This window comes from Clupea harengus, chromosome 6, assembly GCF_900700415.2.
Source record: "Clupea harengus chromosome 6, Ch_v2.0.2, whole genome shotgun sequence".
In the NCBI taxonomy this organism is placed as follows: Eukaryota; Metazoa; Chordata; class Actinopteri; order Clupeiformes; family Clupeidae; genus Clupea; species Clupea harengus.
This window is the reverse complement of record NC_045157.1, coordinates 19,804,811-19,824,052: the sequence shown is the minus strand read 5'-3', so window position 1 is coordinate 19,824,052 and position 19,242 is coordinate 19,804,811. Positions and strand designations below refer to the sequence as shown.

Sequence of the window (19,242 nt, the reverse complement as noted above, 5' to 3'; positions counted from 1 at the left end):
AACATTATTTGTGAGCTCATATAGGAGTGCCCTAGTGGAGCAATAACATATTGTAATGGGATGTATTGGAAGTTAGTATAGTCACATGAATATTGATAGCTCAAGTGCACATGATGATTACAATAAGGCAATTTAAGAATGCCATATAATAAACAACTTACTACCCTCGACCGTTGGGTCATGCCGGGAAATATCAAACTTCGGCTTTGGCGTATCAACCTCGGTATCGCTCGGTCGATAGTAAAAGCCTCAGTTTGATATTTCCCGGCATGACCTCACTCTCGGTTAGTAAGTAGTTATTATTAGCTTTGCTGCATATTCAGTAAGATTATGTTGCTGTATAGTCTATTGATAGTGTGTACCTGCTATATTAAAATAGAATGTAGTTTTGTGTGTCTGATATACACAAAGGAGGGAATATAACAGCAATTTTTTATAACTTGAACATGGGTTAGGTGTGAAAAGTCTCCCTTAAAATAACTAACAAAAGAAATGGAATAGGCAAACTGACTTAGAGAGAAAAGCCCAGTTGAGCCCAGTTGAGCCCAGCTGTTGACATGATTCATTGATCCTCCACAGGATCCCAAGGTAAGAAAGGGGTGCCAAAAACACACACACATGCACACATATAGACAGACAGACAGAAGGGGTTCAGGAGTAACAAGTTAGAGAATGGGGTTAGTTCTGATTGACCTTGGAGATCAGCCAAGCACGAGAGAGTGGGAGGAACTAAGTTCCTTTAAAAAGTCTGACCCGACATTCATACAATGAGATCGAGCTAATGCATGGACCATCTCTTATTGTGGCTTAATGACTAGCCTATAAACCTCAGATCAACACATGTGGCCTTTTGATTATTGATTGTGGAATTGAGAGAGAGTGGCAGGTTTTCGCCGCGACACTCTGATAGAGGTTTGTAGATACTTGCGCTTGGGAGCTATTATTCTCGTTCTCCAGGTGGGTTATATTTTGGCGCCGTATTTTTTATTACAAGCTGGGGTTTTATATTTATATTTCTTGGGGAATGTTCACAGAGAAGTTCACTTTAATGTTTAACTGGAAATGTACTAAAAAAACTCTAGGAGAAACACAAGTAATTAGTAACACATTAGTAACTTTAAGGCAGGTGGCTGTAGTTCACCCATTTTGACGCACATAATGAAGAGTACGTTTCTGTTGTCCTTGACACGTCAAAATGAATAACGAATGTGAATGCGCTTTCTAAAAAGTTGGTTCGATGTAAACAAATCGTAATTGTTCTTACTCTTATTTCTTTTTTACTTTTTCTTTTCTTTTTTAATCTAGACAATCTCGTATGCAGTTTCTGAACATACATCATGCAGACCTGGCTTTGACTCAGAGCTCTATGTATTCAAAGTCGACAGAGTTAATCTTCACATTGGCAGGAGGCTTGGTAAAGGTATGAATTAGTGAATTGTCGCTTTAAAAGTCCTCTCCCTTGTTTACGCATCAATATGTGTAAGGTAATGTTGCTTGCTTGATATATCCCTTTGTGAAAGTCCACTGTGAATTTAGACGGTGTTAAAAAAGAATAGTTCTATTTCCACGCAAGGCAGGTTTGCAGGTTACTTTAAATATATTTTTAACTGAACTGTTACATGAATCCGTTCGACAAGTGACTTTATTTCATTAAGTGAGCGGGGTCTAAAGAGCGGGTTTCTATTCAATTTAGTTTTGGCTTGTGATGACATTACAGTGCCTTGCGTAAGTATTCACCCCCTTGGATGTTTTACCCTTTTATTGCTTTTATAAATCAATCATGGTCAATATAAGTTGGCTTTTTTGACAAAAAAGCCCTCTTTAATGTCAAAGTGAAAACAGATTTCTACACAGTAATGTCAATTAAATACAAATATGTAATGAAAAATAAGTGATTGCATAAGTATTTACCCCCTTTAAAGTGACTGACCTAATTCATTTTTTTAAATAACCTTTTCTCTGAGTTGCTCAGGTGTTGTTATACTACAATCACTTGAGACAAATTCACTGCACACTGATCCCCATTTCACAATTTGTGAGACTATAGCACCAATTGGCTGGACCTCTGTTGAATTAGGTCAGTTGCTTTAAAGGGGGTGAATACTTATGCAATCACTTATTTTACATTACATATTTTTATTGAATTGACATTACTGTGTAGAAATCTGTTTTCACTTTGACATTAAAGAGGGCTTTTTTGTATTTTTTTTGTCAAAAAAGCCAACTTATATTGACCATGATTGATTTATAAAAGCAATAAAAGGGTAAAACATCCAAGGGGGTGAATACTTATGCAAGGCACTGTAGGTGCATACCTGGAAGACAAGGCAGCACTTGTTTCAGCTATCAAATGTCGATTTGTTTCTCACTCCTGCATTAACGCCAGGCTTCTGTGGATGTGTTTGAGCAAGCCTTAACGTGACCTGGTGGAATAAACTGGTTCTATTTCTGCAGGCAATTCCTTCTTTTTTGGGGAAGGGGAATGTATGTGGTTTGTTAAGCTGTGAAATAACATCAGAAGCACTGAAGCCTCCTAAGCCATTTTAAAGTGGATGGAGAAGGCTGCAAAATAAAAAAAAATTTAACATAAAATGGTTGAAGCCATAATTGGTCTAGCTGATGAGCACTGTGCTCTACTCTGTGTTCAATCTTATCAGTTGAAAAATGATATGGCTGTACACTTTCCTTGTGACTGCCATAACGCCTGACCGACCTGTCATCTCCTTTAGTTTCACTTTTTTTTCTTCTATCTCATCGAAAAGGATTATAGCAAACATTAAGATGCTATTTTATTGTTAATTTTCAAAACAAAATGTCACCCTTTTAATGAAGAAATGTGTTACTGAAAATGAAACCTGTCAAATACTTTTGGCTTAGCAAAATGCTGTTTAAATACTTTACAAAGCAGCACTGAACAAAGCCCATTTATTCATTTGGCTCATCAGTTAAAGCCATAACGGCCACTTCCTCCACTTTGAGCACTCATAGCTAGCCCATCGGTCAGAGAGTGGGACCAGTGTGTCCTGTAGCTCTGGAGGAAGGACCAAAATGGTCAGCACTTGCATAGTAGTTTCTAATCACTCACCCCCCACCCCCCATCCCAGTGGTTTTCAATGACTGCACAGGCCGCACACAAACTCTCTTCAACTCGGTGGATACACGATTTAAAGTGGACATGGATGGAACGGTGAAGCTGAAGAGACAAGTGACTCTGCATGATGGACACAAGAGGTTTTCTGTTCACGCCTGGGACTCCCAAGGCAGGAAGCACACAGTGGCTCTGCGTGTGGAGCTTGACCAGCCTCGCCACAACCAGCACCAACACCTGCACCACCCCCACCAGGTGGACTTGCTCCAGGTAACCATAGGCAGTTAAAGATGGCACAACACTGACCTCTGCTGTACACATTTACACCTGCAGTATATGTCTTGATAGTCTCCAGTGTTCAGAGAAAATATGCACCTTTGTGTTGTACCATAATGTTTGAAAGATATTGAATTAGTTTTTGGTAATTAGTTCATATAGAGATTTTGTTTGTTTGTTCACTTGCAAGCTTTTACTCAACAGCCCCACAGCCCTATGTGACTGAGGCAGTCCCAACTGTGCCAGTCCTGCTGTTTCCAAAGTCATTTGGTGGTCTAAGAAGGAGGAAGAGGGATTGGATCATCCCTGACATCAAACATGCTGAGAACACTAGAGGCCCTTTTCCAGAACTATTGGTGCAGGTATGTGTCTGGTAGACGGTGACATGTGTATTGTGCTGAGATGATCTGGATAGATAATTAACTAGATCACTGTGACTTCTAGATTAAAACCAGCTATGCAAAGGAGCTGAAGATCGTCTACAGCATCACTGGTGCAGGGGCAGACCAACCCCCTGTGAACCTTTTTATAATTGATGGAGACACTGGACTGCTTTACATCACTCAGCCTTTGGACAGAGAAAAACAGGCTCAATATTTGGTGATTCTTATTATGTCTTATAATGTCTGTTGGAACTCCACATGCTGGTGGTATCCAAGTGAAATGTATTGAGAAATTCATGATTATATTTTCATTCATTCCCTCAGCTCTTTGCCCACGTGGTGTCAGTTGGTGGTACTCAAGCAGAAGACCCCATGGAACTCAAAGTCACTGTAATAGACCAAAATGATAACAAGTCTGTCTTTACACAAAATCCCTTCCTGGGAAGTGTTGCAGAAGCATCAAGATAGGTTTGTCAGTTGTAATATGTGTCTCTTTAGTGAGTGTGCAAGCATTGGTTTAACGTTTCTACACAGAATTTGTTACTTAGTCCCTTTTTAGGATTTCAGACTGTCATGTTTTGGTTTTTAATTCTGAATTTGCTCTTGTAAAGGCACTGAGTTTATGGAAGTTGTTTCCACTGATGCTGATGAGCCCAAAAATGCGAACTCTGACGTCAGATATAAAATTCTGAGTCAAGATCCACGTATGCCAAACAACGCCTTTCTCGATTGTTTAAGCGCGATTTTGATGGTTTTGTTTTGTTTTTCAAAACACTACACACAATTAGCACAACCACACACCCAATTAGCAAAACACCTCTGATCCTTTGCAAAATGAAACACTCTTGTAAAAATGATACACTAATTTATCAAAACCATATTTTGTTACCATATGAAACACACGCAATTATATGACTTAATTCTGTTTGTACCAGTTACACACTGCTGTTGCAAACTTAAAACACTTTTAGCAATTCTATTTCTCAGTTATTAGAGTAGTGTAAGTGAAGTACACCCGTGAAAGTGCAAATATACAATAAATTCACCAAACACTACACAAGACCAATGCTGCAGACTGATGAAAACATGATTTATTTCTCTCCATATACCCAAATCAGTCAACATGTCAACATGGAGAATCACAACAAAACATGTCCCAGTTTTCATGCTACTACAGTAGTGTGCATAACACTGTAAGCTCAGCAAATATCATACAAACGTAAAATTCTGTATCCAGTACAGGTTACAATTACAGTAAAAAACTGAAAATACAGTACAAATAGAAGTTGTTTCATTTGAACCTGATGTCTTTTCAGGATGTGTGACAGTGTTGACTGAGAGGCCTGATGGACATTATTGAAAATGGCATGGTCACCGATAATGTTGGCTTGAATTTCTCTGAGCCTGATAGCATTATTGGCCAAAACCATGTTTATGATCTCTCTTGTTCTTGCGTGAATATGGGCCCCCTTCCTCCTTTAAAATTAATTTGATGAATTTGGTCCTCTTCTTCTTTGAGCACGTTTTCCTCCTGCTTCAGGTCTTCCTCTTCCTCAACCTCCATCTCGACCTCGGCCTCTGCCTCTTCCTCCTTCTCCTCCTCCGTGGATTCCCCCTCTCACCCTCACTCTTCTTCTTCTGACTCCTTCCATTTTGGTTGAAGACAGATTAACTCATCTGCTGCATTTCTATAGCGCTTAAACCTGTTTGATTTGTCTACAATTAAGCAATCATGTGTTTGCACACTTGATGGCTGTGTTTATTTGACAGGCTCATAGGTGTGGTAATTTGGCAGTCAGTGTTTTGGAATTGCAAGGAGGTGACATCTTGCTATACTTCTGTGTCTAATGCACACAAGTGTGTTTAGTGTTTTGCAAATCACTTGTGTGTATTGTTTCGCAAAAAGTGTGATGTTGACATTGTGCTTATAGTGGTGCAAATCTGGGCCGATGTTTTTCTCCTTGAGTGTAAGGTTAGATAATTGTGTAATACTTTTGATTTTAGTGTTTATCCACTTTGTTGAAATCAAAGTGAAATTCATGCTGTTGAAGTATTTTAAATTGGTCTATGCATTGAAGTTTGACAAAAAGACTGTCTGGGAAGGGGCAAGACTCAGACCACAGCAGAGAAACGTGAAAAACAATATAATGTTGCTTCACCATGTTACTTGATTTGTGAAACGCTTTCTGATAAAAGGAGTTCTACAAAGTTTAACATAAACCTTCTTGGCCACATCTTGAAGGTAGGAGGTCATTGTCTTGAGTTGACACCATGGGAGCATGCTGAAGGGTAGAACTCTGCACTCTGTAGCGATGTGGGTCACTCAGATTTATAAATGTCCAGGGTGTCACCATGGCCCCTGCCTTCAGTGTAGGACCTGAACTCAAGAGAGCCGTTGTGTTAAATCCCACCCACTTTTTACTGTACTATGATCAGCACTAATATTGCCTGTATCTATCAGACTGGCTATGGGGTTGAGTCATAGTTTTGTGATAAAGCATATATACGTATAAATCATTTTGGATTCATTTGGAGTAAATACTGTAGTAGGCAGTTCTCATTTAATTCTATCATTTGGTTTTACCTTTCCAGAAAAACTCAGTGTAAACTTTGGAAATCCAAGCAGCTGATTGGGAAGGATATGGTCTAACAGCCCACTGCAAAGCAATAATCACTGTAACCGACAGCAATGACCAGGCTCCGCAGTTTGAGAAGACTCTGGTAAGTCAGACAGGAGTGAAGTGGTAAGGTAATAGTGATAAGATGATGTACATGTTTTCAGTCTAAGGCAGAGCCAGGGGCGGACTGGCCATCGGGGATACCGGGGGAATCCCCGGTGGGCCGACGAGGTTGGGATGGTCCAAAATACCGGCCCACATCCATCAACTACTGGCCCTCCCTCTTACATCTACAGCACCTTCTACTATTTCCCATACTACTCGGAATACGTATTATTTCCTCTATGAACTATACATTTCAAATCACTGACTGATTTTTATACTCCTCCTTGCGATATGTATTCACACTCATGGTGCTTATTTTTCGAAAATGTTCTGAAGTGTCTTCTGAAATGTGTTCTTAAGGACTTCAGAAATTCAACGAAAGAAACGATCTCCACCTTATTACAGAACACCTGAAAATGGGTTCTTACACAGCCGAAGTGTTCTCAGCTGTGCGGATTGAGGATAAGGATTCTTAAATTAAACGCACCTGGATTTGCATACACGCCCCGCCAGCGCACGCAACCGTAGTGACGTGTGCCGTCAGCCCTTCTAACACGGAGCGGCCCGTGGGGCATCTGGTAGTTTTGAGGAATTGCATTTAAGAAAACTCTGGGCCATTTACGACTGTTATTTCGCGTGACAGTGACAGTGATACAAGGTAAGTTGTGGCGTTGACTTGGCCAATGTTAGCTTGCTTTTCACAGATGAGGTAACGTTCACTACCAACTAGCCTAGCTAACGTTAGGTAGATAAATGTCCATCATTGAGACCGTCATGATCTGATAAAATAAGCAAGCTGGCGCTGTTGTCATCATTGAGATGATCTACTTTCACATGTTAGCCGTAGTCGCTTGTTTACAATCGATGAGCAAGCTATCCATGGTGGTAGTTGTAAAGAGGGCAATCTTATAATTTCTAATAACTTATGTAAAATAAGTTAACCAGCTAGCTTGTTATGCTAAAATCACCGTGTTACACACAACACTAACATTATAAACAATGTTAATATGTTATCTAGATTAGATAGTGAGGTCATAATAACACATGAGTATACTGATATTGTTTTTTATTATCATGTGACTATAATGCACCCGGGCCAGCAGAGTTAGTTTAGGTTCTGTTACTTAACTTATTGTTTTGTTATGCACCTTCAACACCCCTACACACACACAATCACACACCCAGCATGCAACACTACTGATACCACTGATGTTCACACCCCATCGTATGTTCTATTCTGTTCATTTCTACAATATAGTTCATACTAATTCTACCCTCTGATTCCAGTTTCTTTATTGTGTGGATATTCATTCCTTAATGTTCTGTAGTTATACGTATAACCATCTGATACTAGCCCAAAGTTAAGCCTATTCATCTAGCAAAATATACCTACCTTGGAGGGTTACAATAGCCAGTATCATTTTATTCCATGTGTCCACCCAGGCAAATTGGTGGATCCAAATGTTATTAAAAAAAAAACATATATGATATCATTTCTTTGTAATCATCCAAAATAATGTTAAGTGTATGGGTATTTTTCCATATAGGCCACTGACTGGTCTATACGTGCGATGCATTGAATGGGCAACGCGCCGTGTATTGAGTGGGCAGCGCGCCGTGTACTGAGTGGGCCGCGCGCCGTGTATTGAGTGGGCCGCGCGCCGTGTATTGAGTGGGCCGGTCTGACAGTAACTCCCGGGCCACTTTTTTCCCCCAGTCCGCCCCTGGGCAGAGCTCTTTATGTCTTCAATGCCGTCTGCTTTTCTGGTACACAGTGTGTCCCTAAGAATAAAGTGGGGAAAGTGGTGGTGATATTGAGTGGGGGGGGGGGGGGGGGGGACTTTATCGATGGAAGCCCAGACTTGGTCTGACAGACAGGAAGCCTTATGATGTGGTTGTTTAATATTGATCTCTAGTTAATCTTCATTAGAGGTTTAAAGTCTGAGATCCCTCTCTGGTGTTGCATGTCATCACTTAAATTCACTCTTATTTATATAGCGCCAAAACAATAAAATCGTTTCAAGGCGCTTAACAGAGCCCAGGGCCTGAACCCAGTGAACTCCTGAATAATTTTTTTTAAGTGGGGCAATTTTTCTGATGATGATTAAGGCGACCCATTCAGTAGGTACATTAAGCAAGACAATTGCACCAATTTGTTGTTAGCTGATTAACTCATACAGCAATACCTTTTTGACCACTAAATGGCAGAACGCAACAGAAAGATTTCCCCTCTAGCCCTCCCAGAACCCATAGAGATAGACCCTTAATTTTACCAAATTCTCACATGAATTTGCACAGTATACTGACACGCTGGACATAATAAACACAACCAAAAGTAACAGAACGATTAAAATTTACAGAGAGCTCTTCAACGTGGAATAGTATCATCCTTTTTTCCATATTGAACTTTTGCTTCCAATTTATGTAATGTTTCTGTCCTGTGTATGTTTTTGTCATACTGAACTTTTGCTTCCAATTTATGTAATGTATCTGTCCTGTGTATCTTTATTATTTATTAATTTTTTTTATATTATTTATTTGATGTTGTTTTATGGTTGATGTGATGAGCACGTCTGTATGTTTTTGTATACAGTATTGCAATAAAAAAAGAAAAAAAGAACCCATAGAGATTGCATTTTGAAGCCCTGTTTACATGAGAGTCTATGAGAGACGTCTGGGGCGAGTTTCAACTTGACTGAAATCGCCCCAAGAGGCAATGACATTCAGAGGCAGATCAAACGGTCTAGAACACTCATAAACACTGTAGCAGTTTTAGAATCGGACAGAACAAAAACTCTCCTTTTCCCGTTTGGCAGTGCGTCCCCCAAAGCACCCTTATGGACAAACCGCCCATGCGTTGAAGTCATTTTGAAGTCTCATTGGGAGCACGGAAGACATCACTTTTTTTTGTCGAGAGGAACCACACAGAATTATTTATTGGAATTTCATACAAAAGGTTTTGACTCTGATGGAGGCTTGTAGATACTTGCGCTTGGGAGCTATTATTCTCGTTCTCCAGGTGGGTTATATTTTGGCCCCGTATTGTTTAATTTAAGCTGCGGCTTTATATTTATATTTCTTGGGGAATGTTCACAGAGAAGTTCACTTTAATGTTTAACTGGAAATGTACTAAAAAAACTCTAGGAGAAACACTAGTAATTAGTAACACATTAGTAACTTTAAGGCAGGTGGCTGTAGTTCACCCATTTTGACGCACATAATGAAGAGTACGTTTCTGTTGTCCTTGACACGTCAAAATGAATAACGAATATGAATGCGCTTTCTGAAAAGTTTGTTCAGTGTAAACCAATTATATTTTTTCTTTCTCTTTTTTTCCTTTTTCTTTTCTTTTTTTAATCTAGACACTCTCATATACAGTTTCTGAACATACATCATGCACACCTGGCTTTGACTCAGAGCTCTATGTATTCAAAGTCGACAGAGTTAATCTTCACATTGGCAGGAGGCTTGGTAAAGGTAAGCTGATGAATTGTCGCTTTAAAAGGGCACTTGTTTACGCATCATTTACATTTAGTCATTTAGCAGACGCTTTTGTCCAAAGCGACGTACAAAGGGAGAGAACTGTGAGAACATTATGTGTAGGGTAATGTTTTGTCTTCTTTATATATCTCCTTGTGAAAGTCCACTGTGAATTTATTCTATTTCCACGCAAAGCAGGTTTGCAGATTACTTTAAATAGTCAAATAGATTTTTTAACTGAACTGTTACCTGAAGCCGGTCGTGAAGTGACTTAACTTGAGCTCACTTTGTTTCATTAAGTGAGCGGGGTCTATAGAGCGGGGTTTCTTTTCCATTTTGTTTTGGCTTGTGATGGCCGTAGGTGCATATCTGGAAGACAAGGTTGCACTTGTTTCAGCTATCAAATGTCACATTGTTTTTCACTACTGCATTGATTGCAGGCTTCTGTGGGTGTGTTTGAGCAAGCCTTAACGTGACCAGGTGGAATAAACTGGTTCTACTTCTGCAGGCAATTCCTTCTTTTTTAAGTCTTTGGGGAATTGGAGTGTATGTGGTTTGTAAAGCTGTGAAATGACATCAGAAGCACTGAAGCCTCCAAAGCCATCTCAAAGTGGATGGGGAAGGCTGCAAAATGATTCGCATCCTTTTAACATAACATAGTTAATAGCCATAATTGGTCTAGCTGATGAGGCGCTGTGCTCTACTGTGTTCAATCTTATCAGTTGAAAAATGATATGGCTGTACTTTCCTTGTGACTGCCATAACGCCTGACCGACCTGTCATCTCTTTTAGTTTCACTTTTTTTACCTACTCATCCAAAAGGATTATAGCAAATATTAAGATGCAATTTCTGATAATCTTAAAAAAAAGTCACCCTTTTAATTATATAAGAAATGTGTTACTGAAGATGAAACCTGTCAAATAATTTTGGCTCAGCAAAATGCTGTTCAAATGCTTTACAAAGCAGCACTGAACACATAAAAGCCCATTTATTCATTTGGCTGATCAGTTAAAGCCATAACGGCCACTTCCTCCACTTTGAGCACTAATAGCTATCCCATAGGTCAGAGTGGGACCAGTGTGTCCATTAGCTCTGGAGGAAGGACCAAAATGGTCAATGCTCGCATAGTAGTTTCTAATCACTCATCTCCCATCCCCCATCCCAGTGGTTTTCAATGACTGCACAGGCCGCACACAAACTCTCTTCAACTCGGTGGATAAGCGATTTAAAGTGGACATGGATGGAACCTTGACGCTGAAGAGACAAGTGACTCTGCATGATGGACACAAGAGGTTTTCTGTTCACGCCTGGGACTCCCAAGGCAGGAAGCACACAGTGGCTCTGCGTGTGGAGCTTGACCAGCCTCGCCACAACCAGCACCAACACCTGCACCACCCCCACCAGGTGGACTTGCTCCAGGTAACCATAGGCAGTGAAAGATGGCACAACACTGACCTCTGCTGTACACATTTACACCTGCAGTATATGTCTTGATAGTCTCCAGTGTTCAGTGAAAATATACACATTTGTTTTTATACTAATATACTTTTATACTAAGATATTTAATGAGTTATCAGTAATTAGTTCTTTTAGAGTTTGTTTAGAGTTGTTTTTTGTTTAAATCCACAGCCCACACAGCCCAATGTGACTGAGGCAGTCCCAACTGTGCCAGTCCTGCTGTTTCCAAAGTCATTTGGTGGTCTAAGAAGGAGGAAGAGGGATTGGATCATCCCTGTCATCAAAATTGCTGAGAACACTAGAGGCCCTTTTCCAGAACTATTGGTGCAGGTATGTGTCTGGTAGATGGAGACGCGTGTATTGTGGTGAGATGATCTGGATTGATTAACTGATTAACTGAATCACTGTGACCTTTTAGATTAAAACCAGCCATTCAAAGGAGCTGAAGATCGTCTACAGCATTACTGGTGCAGGGGCAGACCAACCCCCTCTGAACCTTTTTACAATTGATGCAGAAACTGGAACGCTTTACATCACTCAGCCTTTGGACAGAGAAAAACACGCTCACTATTTGGTAATTTTTATTATGTCTTATGTCTTACTACACTGGTAGTATCCAAGCGAAATTAATTGAGAAATTCATGATTTTATATTTTCATTCATTCCCTCAGCTCTTAGCCCACGCGGTGTCAGTTGGTGGTACTCAAGCAGAAGACCCCATGGAACTCAAAGTCATTGTAATAGACCAAAATGATAACAAGCCTGCCTTTACACAAAATCCCTTCCTGGGAAGTGTTGCAGAAGCAACAAAAATAGGTTTGTCAGTTGTAGTATGTGTCTCTTTAGTGAGTGTGTATGTGTGTGCAAGGATTATTTAAACGTTTCTACAAAGAATTTGTTACTTTTAAGGATTTCAGACAGTCATGTTCAGGTTTTTAATTCTGAATTTGCTCTTGTATAGGTACTGGGTTTATGAAAGTTGTTGCCACTAATGCTGATGAGCCCAAAAATGTGAACTCTGACATCAGATATAAAATTCTGAGTCAAGTTCCACTTGTGCCAAACAACGCCTTCTCCATCAATCCTGTCACAGGAGAAATCCTGGTGAACTCTGCAGGGCTGGATAAAGAGGTACATTTGACCTTGATTTGAATTTGTTTTCTTTACAGATGTGTCTTTGCATTAAAGTAACAGTATGCAACAATTTGACATTTTTTGCAGTATGGTTTTACAGGCAAATAGTTTTGGTACCATCCTCAAATTCATTTTGATAGCATATGGTCATGTGAAGGACACATAAACACCTGTGACTTTCCCACTAGCCATCCAGGATATGCCCTATGTAGTTCTGTGTAACGGGCTGGTACACCCTGCAAAAATGGAAGAAAGCTTATACAGCATGACATTGCCAGCTACACTGCCAAAAGACACCACTTAATGTGTTGGCAAGCTTCTGACAGTGTGAACTGGGCTGTTGGTGGTGTTTTCAAGGTTTTTGCCTGCCTTTTAGGTTGTTAGCTTGCTAGTTTTGGAACAGAGCTTATTGTTACTTTAATATTCATAAAGTATCTGAAATATTGGCGAAAATACATGAATGAAAAAGTCAGTTCACAGGCCCAGGCAGAAGGTTTTAACCCTTAACGTTAGAGTACGCCCTTATCCATTAAGCTGTTGGCCGTGTTCAAATCAAAGTGAAATTCATGTTGTTGAAGTATTTTAAATTGGTCTATGCATTGAAGTTTGACGAAAAGACTGTCTAGGAAGGGGCAAGACTCAGACCACAGCAGAGAAACGTGAAAAACAATATTATGCTGCTTCACCATGTTACTTGATTTGTGCAATGCTTTCTGATCAAAGGAGTTCTACAAAGTTTAACATAAACCTTCTTGGCCACATCTTGAAGGTAGTAGGTCATTGTTTTGAGTTGACACCATGGGAGCATGCTGAAGGGTAGAACTCTGCACTCTGCAGCGATGTGGGTCACTCAGATTTACAAATGTCCAGGGTGTCACCATGGCCCCTGCCTTCAGTGTAGGACCTGAACTCAAGAGAACCGTTGTGTTAAGGCCAACCCACTTTTTACTGTATCATGATCAGCACTAATTTAGTCTATCTATGAGACTGGCTATGGGGATGAACATCATGGTTTTGTGATAAAGCATATATACTTATGACTCATTTTGGATTAATTTGGAGTAAATACTGTAGTACGCAGATTCTTATTTAATTCTCTCATTTGGTTTTACCTTTCCAGAAAATCTCTAAGTACACTTTGGAAATTCAAGCAGCTGATATGGAAGGAGAGGGTCTAACAGCCGACTGCAAAGCAATAATCACTGTCACCGACAGCAATGACCTGGCTCCGCAGTTTGAGAAGACTCTGGTAAGTCAAACAGGAGTGAAGTGGTAAGGTAATAGTGATAAGATGATGTACATGTTTTCAGTCTAAGGCAGAGCTCTTTATGTCTTCACTGCCGTTTGCTTTTCTAGTACACGGTGTCTGTCCCTGAGAATAAAGTGGGGGAAGTGGTGGTGAAGATGCCTGTAACAGACGGAGATGATCCCAACACCCCTGCCTGGGCAACGAAATTCAAGATCATCAGTGGAGACAGTGTAGGGATGTTCAGCATCACGACAGGCCCCAACAAACAGGAGGGCATCATCACTACAGCCAAGGTGTCTGAGATAAGTCTTGGTCATCTTCTGATACTTTTTAAACTTTACTTTAAACTTTTTTTTTCTGTCCTTTATCCTTCCATCTTAACTCAGTGTTTTCTGTTTGTTGTTGTCATCCCCCTAGCCTCTGGACTTTGAAGCAATTTCCAAGTACACACTTGTGATAGCTGTGGAGAATGAGGTCGATTTTGCCATGCCCCTGCCAACATCCACTGCTCAGGTGGTGGTCAATGTTGGTGATGTCAATGAGGCTCCCTTCTTCAGTCCAGCAGAGAAGAGAATTTCCCAGCCTGAAAATGTCCCAAAAGACACCAACTTGGTCTTATACTCAGCCTCTGATCCTGACACGGCCAAGAATCAGAAATTGACGTGAGTGCTTTTGCCAATTTGATGTTTCAGCAAATACTCCCATATTCCCAGCAAATATTATGTATTACCCGTCACACCCTAAGTATTTTACAGCAGCTTGCCTTTTTAATTGTGGGTTCATTTTTGTCCATTGAAAACAGACAAGTCAAGGAGTGGAATGTTTAATGTGTCATAGTTTTTCTCGTTGGTAAATACTCATTAAGAAAGTGTTCCTTAAAGGTACAAAGTAGGCAGTGATCCAGCTGGTTGGTTGAGCGTCAACGAGGAAACCGGAATGATTAAAGTGAAGAATGAGATGGACCGCAAATCTACCTTCGTAAAAGACGGGCAGTACAAAGCTCTTATTCTGGCTATGGATGACGGTATGTAACCTTTTTCAAGGCCCTCTGGTTAGACCTCTATTGGTTTCTGCATTGATTACATTTCTTCCCTCTGTCCACAACAGATATCATCCCCGCCACCGGCACTGGAACTCTCATAATTCAGTTGGAGGATGTGAATGACAACCCTGTCATCAAAATTGCTGAGAACACTAGAGGCCCTTTTCCAGAACTATTGGTGCATGTATGTGTCTGGTATATGGTGACGTGTGTATTGTGGTGCAGGTATGTGTCTGGTAGATGGGGACGTGTGTATTGTGGTGCAGGTATGTGTCTGGTAGAAGGTGACGTGTGTATTGTGGTGAGATGATCTGGATTGATTAACTGAATCACTGTGACTTTTAGATTAAAACCAGCCATTCAAAGGAGCTGAAGATCGTCTACAGCATCACTGGTGCAGGGGCAGACCAACCCCCTGTGAACCTTTTTACAATTGATGCAGAAACTGGAATGCTTTACATCACTCAGCCTTTGGACAGTGAAAAACAGGCTCATTATTTGGTAATTTTATTATGTCTTCATGTCTGTTGGAATTCTACATGCTGGTGGTATCCAAGTATTGTGAAATTCATGATTATATTTTCATTCATTCCCTCAGCTCTTTGCCCATGCGGTGTCAGTTGGTGGTAGTAAAGTAGAAGACCCCATGGAACTCAAAGTCATTGTAATAGACCAAAATGATAACAAGCCTGTCTTTGCACAAAATCACTTCCTGGGAAGTGTTGCAGAAGCATCAAAAATAGGTTTGTCAGTTGTAATATGTGTCTCTTTAGTGTGTGTGCATGCATTGGTTTAACGTTTCTTCACAGAATTTGTTACTTAGTCCCTTTTTAGGATTTCAGACTGTCATGTTTTGGTTTTTAATTCTGAATTTGCTCTTGTAAAGGCACTGAGTTTATGGAAGTTGTTGCCACTGATGCTGATGAGCCCAAAAATTGTAACTCTAATGTTAGATATACAATTCTGAGTCAAGATCCACTTGTGCCAAACAACGCCTTCTCCATCAATCCTGTCACAGGAAAAATCATGTTGAACTCTGCAGGGCTGGATAAAGAGGTACACTTTGAACTTGATTTGAACTTGTCGTCTTTACAGATGTATATTTACTTTCATATTCATAAAGTATCTGAAATATTGGTGAAAGTACACTAATAGAAAAGTCAGTTCAAAGACCCAAGCAGAAGGTTTTAACCCTTAATGTTAGAGTACGCCCTTATATATTAAGCTGTTGGCCTTGTTCAAATCAAAGTGAAATCCATGCTGTTGAAGTATTTTAAATTGGTCTATGCATTGAAGTTTGACAAAAAGACTGTCTAGGAAGGAGCAAGACTCAGACCACAGCAGAGAAACGTGAAAAACAATATTATTCTGCTTTACCATGTTACTTGATTTGTGCAATGCTTTCTGATCAAAGGAGTTCTACAAAGTTTAACATAAACCTTCTTGGCCACATCTTGAAGGTAGTAGGTCATTGTTTTGAGTTGACACCATGGAAGCCTGCTGAAGGGTAGAACTCTGCACTCTGCAGCGATGTGGGTCACTCATGTCCTGGGTGTCACCATGGCCCCTGCCTTCAGTGTAGGACCTGAACTCAAGAGAGCCGTTGTGTTAAAGCCAACCCACTTTTTACTGTAGTATGATCAGCACTAATATTGTCTGTATCTATCGGACTGACTATGGGGGTGAATCATGGTTTTGTGATAAAGCATACTGTATATACTTATATACTATATATACTAATTTGGAGTAAATACTGTAGTAGGCGGTTCTCATTTAATTTTCTCAATTGGTTTTACCTTTCCAGAAAAACTCAGTGTACATTTTGGAAATCCAAGCAGCTGATATGGAAGGATGGGGTCTAACAGCCTTCTGCAAAGCAATAATCACTGTAACCGACAGCAATGACCAGGCTCCGCAGTTTGAGCAGACTCTGGTAAGTCAGACAGGAGTAAAGTGGAAGGGCAGTACTGATAACAATAAGATCTACATGTTTTCAGTCTAAGGCAGAGCTCTTTATGTCTCTTACGTTTTCTTTTTCTAGTACAGCGTCTGTCCCTAAGAATAAAGTGGGGAAAGTGGTGGTGATATTTAATTAGTTATAGGTAATTAGTTCATATAGAGTTTTTGTTTGTTTGTTCACCTGCCAGCTTTAACTCCACAGCCCCCACAGCCCTATGTGACTGAGGCAGTCCCAACTGTGCCAGTCCTGCTGTTTCCAAAGTCATCTGGTGGTCTATGAAGGCCTCCTGACACGGCCAAGAATCAGAAGTTGATGTGAGTGCTTTTGTCAATTTGATGTTTCAGCAAATACTCCCATATTCCGAGGGAAGTGCGCCTTCATGCCTGCATTAGGGCATGGGCAATCAGAAACATGGCAGATGAAATAATACATATATCAGGATGAGCATGCTTGCATACATGTGGTAAATGTACACAATACATACAAACATAACATGGTATATGCATGATGCATACTAAAGTGATAGAGGATAAGGTGAGAAGAGAGCATTCAAGTATTGTAGAACATCTTCGTGTGCATGACAGTGTGGTAGGGGTGGGTAGTTGTAGGACTAAAGGTTTCTGCGTGCAGTGGAGACACTACAGCAGCATCCCACAGCGGAGATTTTACACCCCCCAACTAAGAGAGGGAGTAGAGTTTGGCTGCCAATACGTACTTGGATATGGTGATGAGGAACCATGTTTCCACAGCCATCAGCATTTCATACGTTCTAAGAGAAAATTTGATAAATAGATGAAGAGATACATTTAGGTAAACGATTAACAGTAGGTAATATGGCCACTTTATCAGTATCAGTATTAGCATAATATGATAGAGGGAGAGAGGCTGCCAGACAAGGTGTATTGGGATTTTGTTTATGTTTACTTATATTGGCTGGGCTGGGCTTAGTTATTCAAGTATAGTAAGGGTGGAAGGATACATTAGCAGTGCACACCTGGCTGTCTCAGTTGTTGATGTGTGCCGTTTTTTTCTAGTTTATTAGTAACCTTAGTTGACTTGGATCATGAGTGGTACTGGACAGACCTACTACGTTATCCTTCTAATCTTTTTGCTAGCGTTCGAATTGGGTTTCTCATTTCTTTTTGTCTTTGTAGAATCTGAAGGCGGCTCCCAACGCCCCCACCGTACGACTCGCTGCTAGTGTTTGACTACGAGGGTACGGGCTCCGAGGCTGACTCCCTCAGCTCCCTCAACTCCTCCAGCTCCAGCGACGACTCCACTCTTGCACACTGGTGTTCTTTTTCAACTACAAGGACGCTTGCTTTTTTTGTGTGTTTTTTTTACTCCGATGGTGAGCTTGTTCTTGACCTTTGATTCATTTTGAATGATGACAAGGGCAAGCTCGCTTCTCTAGCACTGATAGGCATTTTAATTGAAAAGCGTCTTGGCTTCTTGGAATGTGCCTTTTTCATTCAGATTTAGGGTGACACTGTAAATATTTTATTAAACAAAAATGCCAAATCTTAGTACCTTTTGATACAATTCCATTTATAACTGAGTCAGTGTTCTTATGAGACATGAGGGAACTTTCCTCCTGCTTGCATTCCTTTGTCGTCGCTATCCTTGCCATCACATTGGCCACAAGGTAGCAAGATTGCATTTCACGTCTCTTTATCTGAGGCAACAGTCTTAAACCTCAGTCGACACTCGACAGATATTAAAACGTGCGTTTCAGAATTAATTGATGAGCGCTTTCGTGCAAAAGACGGTGTGAAGTCTGTTGTTTTGTTGTCAGTTGAGACCAATATTTTCGTCATCAAAAAGGGGTACATTTACAGTATAAGTTATTCAAATTTTCTCTTTTCTTTTTACATTTTTAAAACTACTAAAGGTTGCAATGAAGAAGTTTTCAGAAAATGAATCTTAACTGTGATAACTTAGTTCTCAGTAAGAGAGGATTCACTCGAGATGATCACGTTCAGTATTTTAATATAGGAATGCACAGAGATAGGGTGACCAGATTTGAGTTTGTGAAAAAGAGGACACTTCGTCGCGGGTGGGGGGGCATGCTGTACACTCTGCCCCCTCCCCTGCGACAACGTTTTGACATCTTTTTCACATGCAGGCTGAAAATGATCGTATTTGGAGGATAATTATTGTACATCTGGCAACACTGAGAAGGACGTCGACCAATGACAGTTCTCTCTACAGTCAGAGCTCGCGCAAGAAGGTGGAACCTAAGGGAGATACCCTTTCCAAAACTTGTAAGGGCGTAATAAGTAGTTTGTGAAAGACCCAGAGAAACACAAATATCCGACGAGGCAAAATCCCGGACGATTTAGGAAACCCTGCTGGACGCATTTTATAGGTCTTGAAAAGAGGACATGTCCGGGTAAAAGAGGACATCTGGTCACCCTATGTTAAGCTATGTTACATCATACAACATTT

At 40.4% G+C, this 19,242-nt stretch overlaps 2 protein-coding genes and 1 pseudogene across 3 annotated transcripts; all 3 read left to right on the top strand.

Moving 5' to 3' along the window:
• The first annotated feature begins 1,307 nt into the window (after positions 1-1,307).
• LOC116220806 lies at positions 1,308-4,561 on the top strand (annotated as a pseudogene).
• Positions 4,562-8,900: 4,339 nt separating this feature from the next.
• Positions 8,901-18,321, top strand: LOC116220804 (cadherin-1-like). 2 transcript variants are annotated; one of them, XM_042708047.1, is made up of 9 exons: positions 8,901-9,489; positions 9,833-9,947; positions 11,117-11,370; positions 11,581-11,739; positions 11,828-11,983; positions 15,433-15,577; positions 15,721-15,890; positions 16,639-16,767; positions 16,996-17,108. In XM_042708047.1, exons 1-9 carry the CDS (start codon positions 9,439-9,441, stop codon positions 17,071-17,073), a joined length of 1,257 nt encoding a protein of 418 aa, XP_042563981.1. In that variant the 5' UTR covers positions 8,901-9,438; the 3' UTR covers positions 17,074-17,108. The 2 variants fall into 2 exon arrangements, with proteins under 2 accessions (XP_042563981.1, XP_031425148.1); XM_031569288.2 differs by lacking the exon at positions 8,901-9,489 and adding an exon at positions 17,949-18,321 and having other exon boundaries at positions 9,505-9,947.
• Positions 13,851-14,840, top strand: LOC116220805 (B-cadherin-like). Its single transcript, XM_031569291.2, has 3 exons — positions 13,851-14,085; positions 14,210-14,454; positions 14,674-14,840. The coding sequence occupies exons 1-3, from the start codon at positions 13,948-13,950 to the stop codon at positions 14,822-14,824; spliced, it is 534 nt and encodes a 177-aa protein (XP_031425151.1). The 5' UTR covers positions 13,851-13,947; the 3' UTR covers positions 14,825-14,840.
• Positions 18,322-19,242: the final 921 nt, after the last annotated feature.